Raw genomic sequence first — 17,653 nt, forward strand, 5'->3', positions numbered from 1 at the left:
AGCGAATAAAATAAGAGGGAGGGAAGAAATAAAGAATCTTGAAGTTATGAATTATTTGGGCATGAGTATTGAGGCTTATTTTTACTTAATGATGCTATATTTATGCAATAAAAACATTAGCCAATCTGTATTAATTCCTGGGAAAACGAACCTTTAGTCACTTTAAAAAGCACATCACTGACTTTGAAAATTAACTTCACCTTTTTCATTGGGGAAACCCTTTAAAAATTTCCAACTTGCACGAGAACTTCCCTCCCTTATTCTTCATACTCAGTCATTCATTCTAAAGATGAGTAAAATTAGGTTGCAATATCCATGCTGCCTCCAGAGTACCTCTTTCACACAGTATTTTTAGAAAATTATTTCCTTGTTTGCTCTTCAGTACCTCCACTCCTTCCTCCTGTGACCCTCCCACAATATTTACCCCTCCTACAAGACCAGGTCTCCAGTAATGAAACGAGAGTTTTCCAAGCAGTTACTTAATTAACGGCATTGAGTAGACAAGTGAGGTCCCGCCCCCTAGGAGGAGCTAACACCGCGGAGCGAATCAGGCGGATGGTCGATAACAAATGAACTCTCAATCTTTTCAGAGGAGGAAACACACACAAAGGCCCAATCAGAGACCGCGGCTCCAGGAGTCCAGAGGGGGCGGGGCTGGACAAGCACCACCCACTTCCCAACCTCCCGCCGCGGCCGACTGAGCCTCGCGGGCTCCGACAGGTCCCGCCCCCTCGCCAGGCGCGGCCGCTATTGGGCGGCGGGCTCCTCGCCGGAGCCTCAGTTGCTGGGAGAGGGAGGGCGGGGGCGGGGCCTGAGGTGGGCCGGGGGAGCGTTGAAGAGAAAGGCGGGGAGGCAAGGGCGGGCTGGGCGTATTCGACGAGCGCCGCGGCGGTTGGCGTAGCGGACGGGGTGCAGCCTCCCCGGTGTGAGGAACGGTCTCCGCTGACAGATCCCCTTCTTCCGGCCGCGCCACTCGGGAGGCGGATCCCCTGGGCCTGAGGAGGCTTCCCCCGCCCGGCTTGCTTTCCCTCCCTCCCTGGCGCTGCCGCGAGTCCACCGAGCGGCCTCTGAGGAGCAGCCGCAGGAGGAGGAGGAGGTCGTCGGGGGCGGCGGGCGAAGACCGCGCTCTCGCTTCCCCGGCGGCGGCGGGGGCAGGACAATGGAGGTGGCTGTGGAGAAGGCGGCGGCGGCAGCGGCAGCGGCCTCGGCGGCGGCCTCCGGGGGGCCCTCGGCGGCGCCGAGCGGGGAGAACGAGGCCGAGAGTCGGCAGGGCCCGGACTCGGAGCGCGGCGGCGAGGCGGCCCGGCTCAACCTGTTGGACACTTGCGCCGTGTGCCACCAGAACATCCAGAGCCGGGCGCCCAAGCTGCTGCCCTGCCTGCACTCTTTCTGCCAGCGCTGCCTACCCGCGCCCCAGCGCTACCTCATGCTGCCCTCGCCCATGCTGGGCTCCGCCGAGACCCCGCCGCCCGTCCCTGCCCCCGGCTCGCCGGTCAGCGGCTCGTCGCCGTTCGCCACCCAAGGTGAGAACCGGCTGCGGCCGCGGGGGAGCCCGGGGAGAGGGCCGGGAGGGGGCGGGCGCCCTTGTGCAGCGCGACCCGCTGTCATGTCGCCGCCGCCCGGGGTGCGCGGCGGGGGAGGGGCGAGCAGGAGGGTCTGTGCTGGCGACGGTGACATGGAGGGCCCGTGCTCTGCGGCGTGCTGCGCTCGGCCAGCAACTTCCCCGGGCGCTGTGGACTTGACTGCGCCGCCGCCGCCGCTCCGCGTTCTCTACAGCCGGGCGGCCCCTGCCAGCCGCACTTTTGCAGACCTCTGCGGAGTCTCCTGCAGCCGGAATCTCGGGTTCCTTGCCGCCTGCATCCAGTTAACGGCTACCCGCCCGCTGCCTCCACAAAGCTTTGTCCAGGTCCATATGATCCTGATCATCTCGTCTATACCCACGTTATTTGAGCTGGAGGGGAGAAGGGAGGGATGAAGATGAAGTGATGGTGACTTTCTTTCATGACTGACTGCAGATCGGATGTCATTTATTTCTTATCTTGCATGTTTGGGGCTCTTTACCTTAATGAGTTCCCAATTCTCTTCCCTCTCCTCTGCTGGGGACAAAGGAACCAAGAGACGTTGTTTTGTTGTGTGTCTCTTTCAAGGGTTTTCTTTTGAGACGGTGAAGAGAAATGATGCAAAGTGATTTGGGGTGCAGGGTTTCCTGGTATTTCATAGATAAAGCTGGAAGTTACTGTTCTCTTTGTGGTGTTTATTACTGTAGAATTAGACTTATGACAGGTGTTCCCATTGCTAACTTTAACAGGTTTGAAACATTTAAAGTAAGTTTAAGTGGATACAGTTTTGGGTAGAACACTTGGCAGTTTTTAAATTTTATTGCAAATATTTGAGCACCTCCTTTTAAAAAAATACAGTGTAACTGGAAAAGCATTTTTAATACTTTTTAGAGGGAATAGTTGATTTAGTTTGACATAAAATGCTAATTTTACGCTACGTTAAGGGAAGTATGAAATGGATACTTTAGATTGTGGTCCGAGACTCATTTATTTAACTGCATGTTAGGCCCAGTATCCACTTGTAGGAGACAGTTTTCCATGTGTCTCCGTTTCTTCACTCTTGCCAGCACCCTTGCCAGGAAGATACTGACTGCCCTTTGTTTCTGTTTTTCACGGATATTATCTAAAGAGCAGCCTTCGATAATGTCTTCCACCAGAGCAAGAGGCAGGGATACGTATTATCCACTATAATAAGAATAATGTCTCCCTCTGGAGCGAAAGGGTAGGCATGCTTACTGCCCATCTTAAAAGATTAGGGTTCCCTAAGCTTAGGGTTCCTCTCCTGTAGAGAAGGAACTGCCTGTGTAGATGTCAGCTGGCTCTCTTCACGTTGACCAGTGGGAACCTGGAGTTCTGAGAACTAGTGCAAAAATCTTGATGCTTTGGCTTATGCTGTTCCTGTGAGTAAAAAACAAACTGCCCTGTGTCTCTGACCCTTGAGTGTCTTCTATCACCATCCGTGAAACTGGTAAGGTTGTTAGTTTGCAAGTTGAACAAACTCTCAGATCCTTCACACTAGTTTGTTCTGAAGAGGCCCACTACTGGAAAGTTCGAACAGGTGAAAGCTTAAACCTTAGTTCCTGTTTGTTTGTTTATTTTGAGACGGAGTGTCGCTCTTGTAGCCCAGGCTCAAGTGCAATGGTGGGATCTTGGCTCACCGCAACCTCTGCCTTCCGGGTTCAAGCGATTGCCCTACCTCAGCCTCCCAAGTAGCTGAGATTACAGGCATGCGCCACCACGCCCGGCTAATTTCGTTTTTTTTTTTTTTTTTTTTTTTTTTTTTTTTTTGGTAGAGATGGAGTTACTCCATGTTGGTTAGGCTGGTCTCGAACTCCCGACTTGAGGTGATCCGCCCACCTTGGCTTCCCAAAGTGCTGGGATTACAAGTGTGAGCCACCGTACCCCGCCTGTTCTTATTTCTTAGACGCATTTTAAGGTTGGTTTTTTCCTTCCTCCCTGCCTACCTTCCTACCTCCCTACCTCGCTTTGTCCTTCAGGCTGGAATGCAGTAGCACGATCTCAGCTCACTGCAACCTCCGCCTCCCGGGTTCAAGCGATTCTTGTGCCTCAGCCGGGCGCCACACCCGGCTAATACGTGTGGTTTTTTTTTTTTTTTTTTTTTTTAGTAGCGATGGAGTTTTGCCATTTTGGCCAGGCTGGTCTTGTACTCCTGACCTGAGGTGATCCACCTGCCTTGGCCTCGCTAAATGCTGGGATTACAAGCATGAGCCACCCCGCCCGGCCTCTTCCATTTATATTTTAAATGGTTAAACAAGCTAGTAGCCACTTAAGATCTGAATTGTGCATTATTATAGAATTAAGATATATTGTTTGCCTGGCCATGACATATGGACTTGAATTAATGAGAACATGGGTCATAAAGTTATCATCCTCAATTCTGAGACAGGTTTGGGATTCCATACTTCTCAAAATGTTCTACGTAATTACAATCTGAATATTTTTTGTCTTTATGCTGTATTGTAAGCAAGAGTTCAAAGAAAGCATTTAAATTGGGAGATGTTTTTGTTTTTATACTAAGAAAAAAGTTTTAACAAATTATACTTTAAAATAACCTCTAAAAAGGATTAAAGTTATCTTTAATAAATTAAAAATGCTGTCCTGAGTCTTAGTGACTTGGGTATTTTCTCCCTTTATCTCTCCTTGCATACTTATTTTAATACTAGCTGAAGCAAAAGTTTAGACATTTCTTAACTAAATAATGGGTTCATTTGATCAAACCAGTTCTTCATTTTCCTAATGAATTTGTGAGTATGGGCATCACAAGTCAAGTAATACCTATTACAAAAGGGTTAAGTAGGTAGTTGGGATGGAGAACTGTGAGAGCCTTGGGGTAAAATGATAGGAAATGATGCGGAGTACAAGCAGGGGGGCAGACTCTTAGCTATAGCACTTTGTCATGTGAGTGCAGGGCAAGTATTGAAGGATCTTTTATTTATTTAATGCAAATTCTGAATCTGGATTTTTAACATAATTTTTCTAGTATTAGGTATTGTCAAGTAATTAAAAATGTGAATATTTATACACATACATGTATCTACACACAGACAATTAATTTATGGGCCCATGCTATAGGCCAAACAATAGGTGTGTTGAGGCCAAATATGTTACAGTTCATACACTTTTTAGATTTCAAAAACTGGAGATTTTCAAACTTTAACACTGCTAGAATCGCCTAAAAAAAATTTAGAGTTTTAGGACCCTCCCTCCTGAAAGTCCAATTCTACCTAGTCTGGCATACTTACAGAATTCTAGAGTATAATACAGTTATACTCCAGAATTGTTTCTTTAACACAAGCAGTATTCTAAAACTGTTTCAGATCTAGTTTCCCTTTCTATAAAATACTTTTTAATGCTGTCTTTGTCATCCTAAATGAATTTCATGGGGAAAAAAATCCTTCCTAACACATTTTTCTTACAAAAGTAAACATAATGTTTGAACTGTTTTAAAGGAGAAATAAAATGAAGCAAATAAGAACAGAAAAGTATAGTTTATAAATGCTTAGATACAATTACACTGGCCACCAAGCTCCCATTGAGAACATTTGTTTTAAAACTTTGGTTTAACTGTCTTTTTTTCTCAGGCTCCATGTTGGAAGGAATGAGGGTAAATGACCACAAGCTAAAATTGGATGACTCCTTCAGTCTTAACTGTCATTTTGTTATTATGCAGTTATATCTAGGAAAGAGGCAAAACTTGAGAAAATGGATTTTCTTTTATGTACATTAAGAAAACAAACTGATCTTAAGAGAAATGTTATGACATTGTGTACTATTTAGTGTTAACATACTGTTCAGCTAATGAGTAGCGAACTGAGAGTTTGAGAGCAGTTTTTTCCTCCATACCTAAAAGACAATATTGAAGAGCTATTTTTAACAAATACTGAGAACATAACTTTTGAAAGGTATCACATTATTTGTCTAGAGAGGGTAAAATATAAGACTAAATCCCTTTTCCAAGATTTCTTTACTAACTGGCAGTATACAAGATATGTAACTATTCTGGGACTGATTTCTTGGCAAAAAGTATAAATCATCTCATGAGTGCAAGCTTTAATTGCAAAGGATTAATATTTAAGAATGATCTGTGTTACCTGTCAGTCCTATACATGGTTTATTCACCTCTTGGTAGAAATCAGTATTTTTTAAATTTGGGGCTATTGTGAATAAAACTTAAAGGTATTTGTCATTTCCCTGAGTAAATAACAGAATTGGAGTTTCTTGTTTTTATGATAAATGTATGTTTACACTGCTTGTATTACTTTATAGTCCCTCCAGCAGTTCCCTCCAGAGTTTGTTCACTCTCTCCAATTTGGGTATTGTCAGTCTTAAAAAAAATTATTTATTTATTTTTTATTTATTTATTTTTTTAGACGGAGTCTCACACTGTGTCGCCCAGGCTGGAGTGCAGTGGTGCGATCTCGGCTCACTGTAACCTCCACCTCCCAGGTTCAGGCAATTCTCCTGCCTCAGCCTCCCAAGTAGCTGGGATTACAGGCACCTGACACTACACCTGGCTAAATTTTTTGTATTTTTAGTAGAGACAGGGTTTCACCATGTTGGCCAGGCTGGTCTTGAACTCTTGACCTCAGGTGATCCACCTGACCTCAGGTGATCCACCCGCCTTGGCCTCCCAAAGTGCTGGGATTACAGGCGTGAGCCACTGTGCCCAGCCTGTTATTCTTTTAAATTTTAACCATTCTAGTAGGTGAGAAAAACTATCTCATGGTTTTGGTTTTCATTTTTCTGATGAATAATGATGAGCATCTTTTCTTGTGCTTAGTAGTCATTCTTTTTTGGTGAGATTTTGGCTTGTCTTTTGCAAATTTCAAAAAATTAGGTCGTTTGCCTTTTTTTTTTGAGACAGCATCTTGCTGTGTTGCCCAGACTGGAGTGCAGTGGCGCCATCTCAGCCCACTGCAACCTCCACCATGTTGCTCAGGCTGGTCTCTCAACTCCTGGGCTCAAGTGATCCATTCCTCTCCCAAAATGCCGGGGTTATAGGCGTGAGCCACTACGCCTGGCTGGGAGTTTGCCTATTTATTGAAAAGTGAAGTTCTTCATATATATTCTGTATTCTGGTCCTTTGTCAGATACATGTATTGCAGGTATTGACTCTGGCTTGCATGTTCATTTTCTTGGTGTCTTTTGAAGAGCTAAAGGTTTAAATTTTGATTAAGTCTGCTTTATCAATTTATTTTATGGTTGGTGACTTTTGTGTCCTATCTAACAATTTTTTGCCTACCCCAAGTTTACTAAGATTTTCTCCATTTTTTTAACCCAGCATTTTTATAGTTTTAGCTTTAAAATACAAACCTGTAGTCCATTTTGTGAGTTATTTTTTGTGTGAGGTTGGGGTTCATTTTTTTTTTAACTGTATGTTAAAACACTAAAGAGAGTGCTTTTTCATTATATTATTATGGCATTTTTATACAAAAATCAACCATCTGTGTGTGGTCTGTTCTTTATTGATTTGTCCATTCAGCTAATACATAATGTTTTTTGATTATAGTACTCTTCTCACCAAATTTTGAAATTTGACAGTTTGTTCTTTTTCAAAATTGTTTTGATTTTTTGAAGTCATTTGCATTTCTTTATACATTTTAGAATCTTTCAGTTTCTACACAAAAGTCTGTCATGGTTTTGATTGGAATAACGTTGAATCTAGATATCAATTTGGGTAAGGGGGAAATGTGTTTTGTTTTGTTGTTGTTTTTTTTTTTTTTGAGACGGAGTCTTGCTGTGTTACCAGGCTGGAGTACAGTGGCGCGATCTCTGCTCACTGCAATCTCTGCCTCCCATGTTCAAGTGATTCTCCTGCCTCAGCCTCCTGAGTAGTTGGGACTACAGGCGCGCGCCACTACGCCCAGCTAATTTTTGTGTTTTTTAGTGGAGACAGGGTTTCACCATGTTGGCCAGGATGGTCTCAATTTCTTGACCTCGTGATCCCATCCGCCTTGGCCTCCCAAAATGCTGGTATGGACAGGCGTGAGCCACCGCACCCGGCCAAAATGTTCTTAACAATATTGATTCTTCCAATCTGTGAATATGTTTTATCTCTTAAATTCTGAGCACTGTTTTATGGTTTTCATTGTAGCATTCTTGTACGGTTTTTGTTTACATAGTATAAATATTAAATATTTTATAATGTTAAATGATACTGTATATATTTTTAAAATTTTCATTTCAAACTGTTGGTAGTATATTGAAATACGATTATTGGTTGCATCCCATTATCTTGCTAAATTCGATTATTAAATATAGTTTTTTTTTTGTTTCGAGGACTCCTTAGGATTTTCTATGTAGTCTACAGGGAGATAGCTTTACTTCTTTCTATTCTTAATAATTTATGTCTTCTTATTGCACCAGCAAGGACTCCAATACAATATTGACTAGAAGTTGAATTTCAGTATTAAATGAGAGAGGATTTCCTTGCCTTATTCCTCATCTTAGGAGGAAAACACTCAATTGTTCACCATTAATATGTTAGCTGTTTTCTATAGATGCCCATTATCAAAATGAAGAAGTTCTCTTCTATTTTTAATATGCTGAGAATTTTTATTATGAATGGGTGATGAATTTTGCCATGTACTTTTCCTGTGTCTATTGAAATGGTCATGCAGTTTATCTCCTTTTTTTGTTAATGTATGAATTGCATTAATTTTTAGATGTTAAATCAATCTTGCATTCTTGAGATACACCTCACTTGGTTTTGCTACAGGTATTTTGAAGCTTTGATGAATTGCCTGCCCTTTTTTAAGGTGAAATGTTCTTTGTTTCCTATAATGCTGTGTTATGGTCTACTTTGTCTGATATTAATGCCATGTTTTGAAATCTGTTTGTTTGAATGGTATATTTTTCCCATGCTTTTACTTCTAGCTTTTTAAAGTGCCTCTTGTAGATAGCATATAGTTGTCTTACTTTTTTATCCTAGCTTTTAATTTTTGCTTTTGCTTAGTCCATTTATATTTTATGTAATTGTTGGTATGGCAAGGTTTAAGACTGACATCTTCTTATTTGTTTTCTCTTTGTTCCTGCTTGGCCTCCAGTATCTTTGCTTCTCTCTCAATCCCTTAGCAGCTGCTCTCTGGTAAACTTCCCATGGACTTGCTCTGCACATGCGTAGTAGCCTTCAGCCAAGGACTTGGCAAAACCCTTACATAGACTACTGGCACCCTTTCTCTGTTCAGCTCCCTTCTCCCAAGTGCTTTGCCCTATATATTCCATCTGGTTCACAATCCCCGAATTTCTCTGGCTCCTTTGCTATGTTCTTCGTTGGCTATAGCTCCATGAACCAAGATAGTCCTCAGTTAGAGAATCAAGATTTAGGGGACTTACTCACCTGAGCTTCTCTTTCCTCATGGATCACAATGCTGCATTGCCTTTTGTCCATTGTCTGAAAAGTTGCCTCAGGTATTTGTCCTGGTAATATACAGTAATTAATGACAGGAAAGCTTGTCTCAGTACTAGTTACTCTATCCTGGTGGAAAGTTGATGTCAGAAGAATGCTTTTTAATTTCATTGTACCTTTTTAAATATACCCAAATGCAGATAATTTGTAAACTTTCATTTTTAGGTCTCTAGATTTCCTTTTTAATTTTCTTCTAGAAGTTAAACTGTCACCTAGATACACAAGTTTCTCAAATTTCTTTCTGCAATGTGACGTTGACCCCTTTCTCAATTTTTTTTTTTTTTTTTTTGAGACAGCGTCTCGTGCAGTGGCCACTGCAACCTTCACCTCCTCAGCCCAATCATTCTCCTGCCTCAGTCCCCCAAGTAGCTGGGATTACAAGCACACGCCACTATACCTTGTTAATTTTTTTGCATTTTTAGTAGAAACAGGGTTTTACCCTGTTGGCCTTGAACTGCTGACCTCAGGTGATCCACCCTCCTTAGCCTCCCAAAGTGCTGGGATTACAGGTGTGAGCTGCCACACCCTTTCTTAATTTTACTCCCGCATTTTGAATGTACACTTAGACCAGTATTCTCCAAAATGGCATGACTGAATGCCATTGTATTTTATTCTGTAATTTAGTGTGGCACACCACATTATGCAATACAATATCCATTCAGGTGAGGGAAGATATTAGAACTTCTTTTCAGAAATTGAGCTTTGAAGTACTTGATGTATAGTTTGTCACAGTCACATGAATAAGCATGTCAAGTGGCTACATTTCACATATACTGGATAGAGTATCCTGAGAAAAGGGATTGAGGCTGCCTCAAGCCCAAATGGTATTTGTGTGAGTTAGAAAAAAAGAGTCCTCTTGACATATATAGGACCAAAGGATGTGTGCCTTAGGAAGTGGAATGTGGACCCCCATTTGCCTGTAAGTCCCCATTTCCCCTCAAGTCAGGCAGTCCCTTGTACTGTATAAGCTATCTAACTGTACACAGTTGCCCTAGAGGTAATGGGATTTTGATACTGCAGACTATTGTTTCTTTTTCTCTCCTACAAGTTATAATTTTTTTTTTTTTGGGGGGGGATGGAGTCTCGCTCTGTTGCCAGACTGGAGTGCAGTGGCATGATCTTGGCTCACTGCAACCTCTGCCTCCTGGGTTCAAGCGATTCTCCTGCCTCAGCCTCCCAAGTATCTGGGAGCATAGGCGCGTGCCATCACGCCCAACTAGTTTTTATGTTTTTAGTAGAGATGGGGTTTCCATATTTTGGTCTGGATGGTCTCAATCTCTTGATCTCGTGATCTGCCCACCTCAGCCTCCCAAAGTGCTGAGATTATAGACATGAGACGTCGCACTCAGTCTTTGTAACATAATTTTATATGTACTTGTATAAGTAGGTTTATGGGTTTTAATATCTGTTTTTAACTAAATGTCTGTCAAAAAATAGAAGATTATGGTAGGCCATTACCAGGCCTCTGGCATAAAACCCTTAATCTCATTTCCTAGGGAAGTCCCAAATGGAGGCTGCTCACAAAAGCCCCTTAATTTCAGCAGTTTGGTAAGTCCCTAAGTTGTAGGATATAGGGCACGTGTACAATAACCATGAAAAGTGATCCCGTTTCAGTTAACAACAGAGACAATTCCATTTAAGTCTGTAACTTCACCAGTGTTGTATAGATGGATGTATACCTGTCATTCTTGGGACCTGAATATGCAATTAGCTGACAAGGGGGTTAGCTGGCAAGGAGATCCCTGTCCTGTAGAAAGCTGTAGCTGTTATTGTCTCATTTTGTGTTTCATTTTATCAGTGTGTGGAGTTGATGGAACTTTAATTTTTCACCAGCTTTAAATTATTTGAATCTTTGAAGTCTTATTTTTAGTTATGATATAGTATTGCTTTGCAGGTACAATAGCATTAAAGTGGCAGAGCTAGCACTTTATAGGCTCTTATCAGTTTTATTGTGAGGTTAACAACTGATTATCTAACCAGATCTAACAAGAAGTGGGCCTAAAAGTTCAAAATTAATCATTACTCTTTGAAATTGACTGACATCCTCCATTACAAATGATGGACCGTATACTGCATCTGAAAGCATTGGTTGACAATAGTGTGAAGCTATCTTGATTAGCAAAACATTTAAAAATATTTATTTCATCTTGATTTCATTCCTCATATGTTTTATGCTTATATGATTTATGTATAGGATGTACTAACACTATAGTATATGTACAATATATGTTCAAATATTTGTGTCTAAAATAACGTAAACATAACTTATCTGAATTGCCTCAATATTTTTGCTTTTCGTGTGGTCTTTCAAAACCTTTTCAAATGCCATATCCTTTTGACGTTATGAAACCACCTTACTTCTCAAAAACTTCTGATTTTTTTCTAATATAAATAATCTATAGGTTCTCATCTCATAGTGTAATACATTTATTTATTTTTACTTTATTTATATTTTTTGAGACATACTCTCACTCTGTTGTCCAGCCTGGAGTGCAGTGGTGCAGTCTTGGCTCACTGCAACCTCTGCCTCCTGGGTTCAAGTGATTCTCATGCCTCAGCCTCCCCAACAGCTGGGATTACAGGTGTGCACCACCACACTTGGATAATTTTTGTATTTTTAGTAGAGATGGGGTTTCGCCATGTTGTCCAGGCTGGTCTCAAACTCCTCACCTCAGGTGATCCTCCTGCCTCAGCCTCTCCAAGTGCTGGGATTACAGGCATGAGCCACCACACCCGGCCTGGTATAGTACATTTAAAAGAAAAATGTCTTCTATAGGAATTAGGAATCCTGACTACCAGATCTTTATTTTGTTTTGATTATGGGTGAAGAGTCTCCCTGGTATCTCTTACCAAAGGCAGCAGTGTTTTACAGGGTCATGCTCCTCCTGCAAGGTCAAGCAAGAGAAGACTAAAAAAAGAAAAAAAAAACAGCGTGGAAAAGCATATAGGTGGAGAGATAGATATTGGAAGCCAGATAGGTTGAACAATGAAAGGGAGATGAAGAGACATGGTTGGAAAGTTTAGACAACTCTGAAGTGGGGAGGAAAGGGATAAGGTAATACTTAAGGGGAGAAAAAAAATAAGAAGTTGAGGAAGATTTCTTTTTTTTGTATAAATTGGAGAGGCTTAAACACATTTAAATGGACATGGAAAGGACTGAATATACTAAACTATTGAACTATTGAATATACTAACTATTGAACTATTGAATATACTAAAAAAAAAAAAAATTTGGTGAGGCTTCTGAGAAAGCAGAAAGGCATTGATGTAAGGCATGAGTAGAGATGGGTGACTCTGGATAGGAGACACACTTTGTCTTGTGAACAGGAGAGAAGGTAGGAATAGGTGTTAAGTACAGGTGTGTGTGTCCTCAGAATGGATGGAATTTCTGTATTCTGAGCCCCCCACTGATTTCTCCCTTAAATAGAAAGTGAGGTCATCTGCTGAGAGTGAGAGGGTAACAGGAGTGGAATAAGATTGAGAAGGGAGTTTTGAAGTTGACCAATAAAATGTAGTGTTAGTGCAGGTTGCGTTGAGGCTTGTTTGCTGCTAGAGACCGTAAATTAACAGCGATACCTGTCTGTCTTCTTATAGTGCTATCTAGTGCCTCTTTGAAGCAGGGTGTTTTAGGGCAGTGCTACTCAAGGCATGATCCACAACCTATTAGGGTCTGAAACAAGATAAGGAGCTTGCCACAGAATGTTAACCAGTGTACTGTACTGCTTCCTTCCTCCAGCTGAACTAAATGTCAGCTGAACTAAATGATCTTGGTTGGTTTACATTCTGACACAAGGTCTTAATTTTTTTTTTTTCTTTTTTAGTAGAAACAGGGTCTCATTTTGTTAGGTTGAACTCCTGGACTCAAGCAGTCCTCCTGCCTCAGCCTCTCCCATTCAGTCCCTTATGATGGTTAATAATTCCTTATGTTGGCTGGGTGCATTGGCTCACGCCTATAATCCCAACACTTTGGGAGGCTGAGGCGGGCGGGTCACCTGAGATCAGGAGTTTGAGACCAGCCTGTCCAACGTGGTGAAACCCCATCTCTACTAAAATTACAAAAATTAACTAGGCGTGGTGGCATGTGCCTGTAGTCCCAGCTACTTGGGAGGCTGAGGCAGAAGAATTGCTTGAACCCAGGAGGTGGAGGCTGCAGTTAGCCTAGATCATGCCGCTGTACTCCAGCCTGGGCAACAGAGCGAGACTCTGTCTCAAAAACATGATAATAATAATTCCTTATGTTAAACTTCGTTTGAAATTAATGTGTGGTTTCTCTCTACTTACTGTATGCAGACTGATGCATCATTTTGGGCAACGGTGATTTGTCTTTTTCAGTGCCTTACATTGAGAAACACATGATTGTCATTCTGTCCTGTTGTTAGTGTTGGCCTTGATCACTTGTTTAAGGTGGTGACTGCCAGATTTCTCCACTCTAAAGATATCTCCTCCTCTCCTTTTGTAATTAACAAATAACCTTTTAGGAGATACTTTGGAGTCTGTGTGAATATTCTGTTCCAAGAAAACTTAGATTGGCATCCACTGATTCTTGCCTTTATCAGCTATTACTATGATAGTACAAAATGGTTTTTCTGTCACTCTGTGCTTACTAGTTGATAGTCTACTGTGTGGATAACCGTTTTCTTTTCCATTTATCTATCATGGGCTTATGAAATATTTTAGTCAGTATGTTATATCCATTCCTTTATTTCTTTTGACAATCAAATTGCCCTAATTTGGACAATAGAAACCTCTTAAAGTTGACAATCATGGCTCACTACAGCCTTAACCTTCCAGGCCTGAGCTATCCTCCCACCTCAGCCTCCCAAGTAGCTGGCACCACAGGAATCTACCACCATACCTGGCGAATTTTTATTTTTATTGTAGAGACAGGGTCTCCCTACATTGTTCAGTCTGATCTCGAACTTCTGAGCTCAAGCGATCCTCCTGCCTTGGCCTCCCAAAGTGCTAGGATTACAGGCATGAGCCACAGCACCCAGTTGAGCACTTTCTTATTTCCTGACAAAAAAGAATTTCTAGATTTATCTTATACTTTTTCTATGCCAGCTCTCCAAGGAGCCCCAATTCCTTATTTTGGTGAAATCTAGTTTCTCTTTTATGGATTATTCTTTTGTGCCATATTTAAGAAATCTTTGTCTAACACAGATATTTTATCCTGTTTTCTTCTTGGAAGTCCCATAGTTTTGAGGTTTACATTTAGATCTATGATCCATTTTGAGTTAATGTTGGTATGAGATATGAATCTAAGTTCATTTTATATATGGATATGCAGTTTTTCTAGCATTGTTGTTGAGAGGACTGTCCTTTCTCCACTGCGTTGTCTTCGTCAAAAATCAGTTGTCCATGCATGTCTGTATTTATTTCTGGACTCTCTTCTGTTTCATTGGTCTTTTTGTTTATCTTTACACTAATGTCATGCTGTTGAGTCTGTATTAAAGCCAAGAGATCTGATGTCAGGAAAACAATAGGGAAGATGTTCTGCAGGGAATCCTTGTGTCTAACTGTAGAACTAAATTTAATGACTGAAAAAAGGGGTGATAAACTAGTATGTATTTGTTATACACCCCAACAATGTAGATATAATACAGTTATTCAAGAGTGTAAGGGCCGGGCGCGGTGGCTCAAGCCTGTAATCCCAGCACTTTGGGAGGCCGAGATGGGCGGATCATGAGGTCAGGAGATCGAGACCATCCTGGCTAACCCGGTGAAACCCCGTCTCTACTAAAAAATACAAAAAAAAACCTAGCCGGGCGAGGTGGCTGGCGCCTGTAGTCCCAGCTACTTGGGAGGCTGAGGCAGGAGAATGGCGTAAACCCGGGAAACGGAGCTTGCAGTGAGCTGAGATCCGGCCACTGCACTCCAGCCTAGGCGACAGAGCGAGACTCCGTCTCAAAAAAGAAAAAAAAAAGAGTATAAGGGTTAATTATTTATGTGAATACTTCCTGAGGAAGCTGTTAGAGAATTAAGTTTCAGACAGCCAAGAAATTGTTTAATAGGCTCATTGATTGATTGCCTTATAAAATTTAACCAGGGCATCAAGGGATATTATTACTTTATATAGATGCTGTGTGTTGTGGTGTAGTAATGGTGAAGGGGAAGAAGGGAGCTAATTTTCTATGTTGCTCATACTAGGGAATCAAAAGACAGTATCTAACAAAGAGAGGACTTAAGGATATTATATAAAGATAACCATTAGGACAAAAGCCCAAACCTTTCTAGATAACAAAAGAAGTATTGGCAGGGCGAGGGAGGTGGTGGGAAGGGTGCAGAAAGGAGAGCAAAAGAAACAAATACAGTGAAATTATGTATTCTCACTGTGACAGACTTGAGACCATAAAGTGTGTTAGTAAATGGGCTTAACTGACCTATTAAGAGAAAAAATATTTTTAGGTTAACATAGCAAAATCCAACTCTGTGGTTTTGTTTTCTTTTGTTGCTGTTTTGAGACTGAGTCTTACTCTCTTGCCCTGGCTAGAGTGCACTGGTGTGATCTCACTGCAACCTCCAGGGTGCAGGCGATTCTCCTGCCTTAGCCTCCCAAGCAGCTGGTGCTACAGGAGAGATGCACCATACCCAGCTAATTTTGGTATTCTTGGTAGAGATGACGTTTTGCCATGTTGGCCAGGCTGGTCTCGAATACCTAGCCTCAAGTGATCCACCCGCCTCAGCATCCCAAAGTGTTGCAATTATAGGTATGAGCCACTGCACCTAGCCCAACTCTGTGTTTTATATAAAAGATACATCTGCAAAATCGAAAAACTCAAAGATTAAGAGGTTGGGCAAAGATAGGCCAGACAAATATAATAAAAGGGGGTTATTATAGTTATTTTACACAAGGTAAAATTCAGGCCAGAAATCATTAAAGAGGTAGGACACATTATAATGCTACAAGGTGCAGTCTGTAATGAAGATACGTTATTGGGTACATGGATATTCGTGACAACTTTCATTTAAAAAAAAAAAGCTTCAGGAGAGTCATTAAGACTTAGACCGAAAATCCATCTCAGTTCAAGATAGATCAACTGGACAGAAACTTCAGTAAGGCTATTGAGGACCTAAATAACACAACTGAAAGGTAGATCTTAGGGTCATCTATTGCATATAAGAGAATATACATTTTTGTTAATGCAGATGGTATGCTCATGAAAGATGATTATTGAGGTACAAAGAAAACTCTTAAAAATTTCTCCCAGGCCAGGCGCAGTGGCTCACGCCTGTAATCCCAGCACTTTGGGAGGCCAAGGCGGGTGGATCATGAGGTCAGGAGTTCGAGACCAGCTTGATCAACATGGTGAAACCCTGTCTCTACTAAAAATACAAAAATTAGCCGGGGCGTGGTGATGCTTACCTGTAATCCCAGCTTCTCAGGAGGCTGAGGCAGGAGAATCGCTTGAACCTGGGAGGCGGAGGTTGCAGTGAGATGAGATTACGCCACTGCACTCCAGCCTGAGCGACAGAGCAAGAGTCCGCCTCAAAAAAAAAAAAAAAAATTCCCCGCAAATAGGTACAGCATTATACTTTGGCATTATACTTTTTGGGTGAAACTGAGGAAAGGAAGATAATCCATTATATTGCTGGTGGGAATGCAGAATGCTAAAACTGGAAGGGAATTTGGCAATATCTAGTAAAATGCAAATGCATTTCCTCATTGACCTGGCAATTTCCACTTCTAGGAATGTATCTCAGAGATAGAAATGCAAAAGAATAAAGTGAGGCGTGCACAGGGTTATTTGTTTGTAGCACTGTTGATAATAATGAAAGATTGATATGACCACCAATAAATGACTGGTGGAATAACTATGGTATATCACTGCGCAGATATAAAAAAGGAATGAAAAAGATATGTGTACTGCTGTGGAGTGAATTCCATGATGTATTAAGTGGAAATCAAGGTGCAGAAGAATGCATATTATGTGCTACCCTTTGTGTCTCTGTGTGTGTGTGTGTGTTTCTTAGCTCTATCCACTAAAAGGATCTAAAGCAACAGTATCTCCATGACAATAAGAGAAAGAGAAAATATGTGCTTATATTTACAAATAAACAATGGAGGCCAGGCATGGTGGCTCACACCTGTAATCCTACACTTCGGGAGGCTGAGGCAGGAGAATCGCTTGAACCCCGGAGACAGAGGTTGCAGTGAGCAGAATCCCTTGAATCCAAGAGGCAGAGGTTGCAGTGAGCAGAATTCCTTGAATCCAGGAGGCAGTGGTTGCAGTGAGCAGAGAGATCAGGCCACTGCACTCCAGCCTGGGAGACAAACAGAGACTCCATCTCAAAAAAACAAACAAATAACAGAAGAATAAATAACTAAAAATGACTGCTAGTGGGGCCAAAAAAATTGGGAAGGAATTAGAGAAGAAAATTAGACCTCTGTAAATGTGAGTGGTTCACAGTATTGACTTTGGAACTATGTAAATGTTTTATGTAACTAAACAAATATAAGTAACTCTCCCGGCTTCCCCAGCAAACAAGACAAATGAACATTGTTCTGTATCAGCCAGATAGTTTTACCTACATAGTAAAGGATTTTTGAAACTGATTTTAAAATCACAATATTGATTGTGCATTCCTAGTATGCTATATTGTAAGCACAAAAAAAATCTTATATTGCATTCAATGTTGTGTTTTTAGTGGTTTTGTTGGTATTTTG

General features: G+C 41.6%; 1 protein-coding gene across 2 annotated transcripts in view; it reads left to right on the plus strand.

The window, feature by feature from the left end:
* Positions 1 to 863: 863 nt before the first annotated feature.
* Positions 864 to 17,653, plus strand: part of LOC103226979 (transcription intermediary factor 1-alpha) — a 121,911-nt gene continuing 105,121 nt past the window's right edge. For both annotated transcript variants that reach the window (XM_073009379.1, XM_073009380.1), the window contains exon 1: positions 864 to 1,523. In XM_073009379.1, coding sequence (XP_072865480.1) covers positions 1,160 to 1,523 — 364 coding nt within the window. In that variant the 5' untranslated portion in view covers positions 864 to 1,159. The remainder of the gene's footprint in view (positions 1,524 to 17,653) is intronic.

The sequence above is a fragment of the Chlorocebus sabaeus genome, chromosome 21 (assembly GCF_047675955.1).
Source record: "Chlorocebus sabaeus isolate Y175 chromosome 21, mChlSab1.0.hap1, whole genome shotgun sequence".
Classification (NCBI taxonomy): Eukaryota; Metazoa; Chordata; class Mammalia; order Primates; family Cercopithecidae; genus Chlorocebus; species Chlorocebus sabaeus.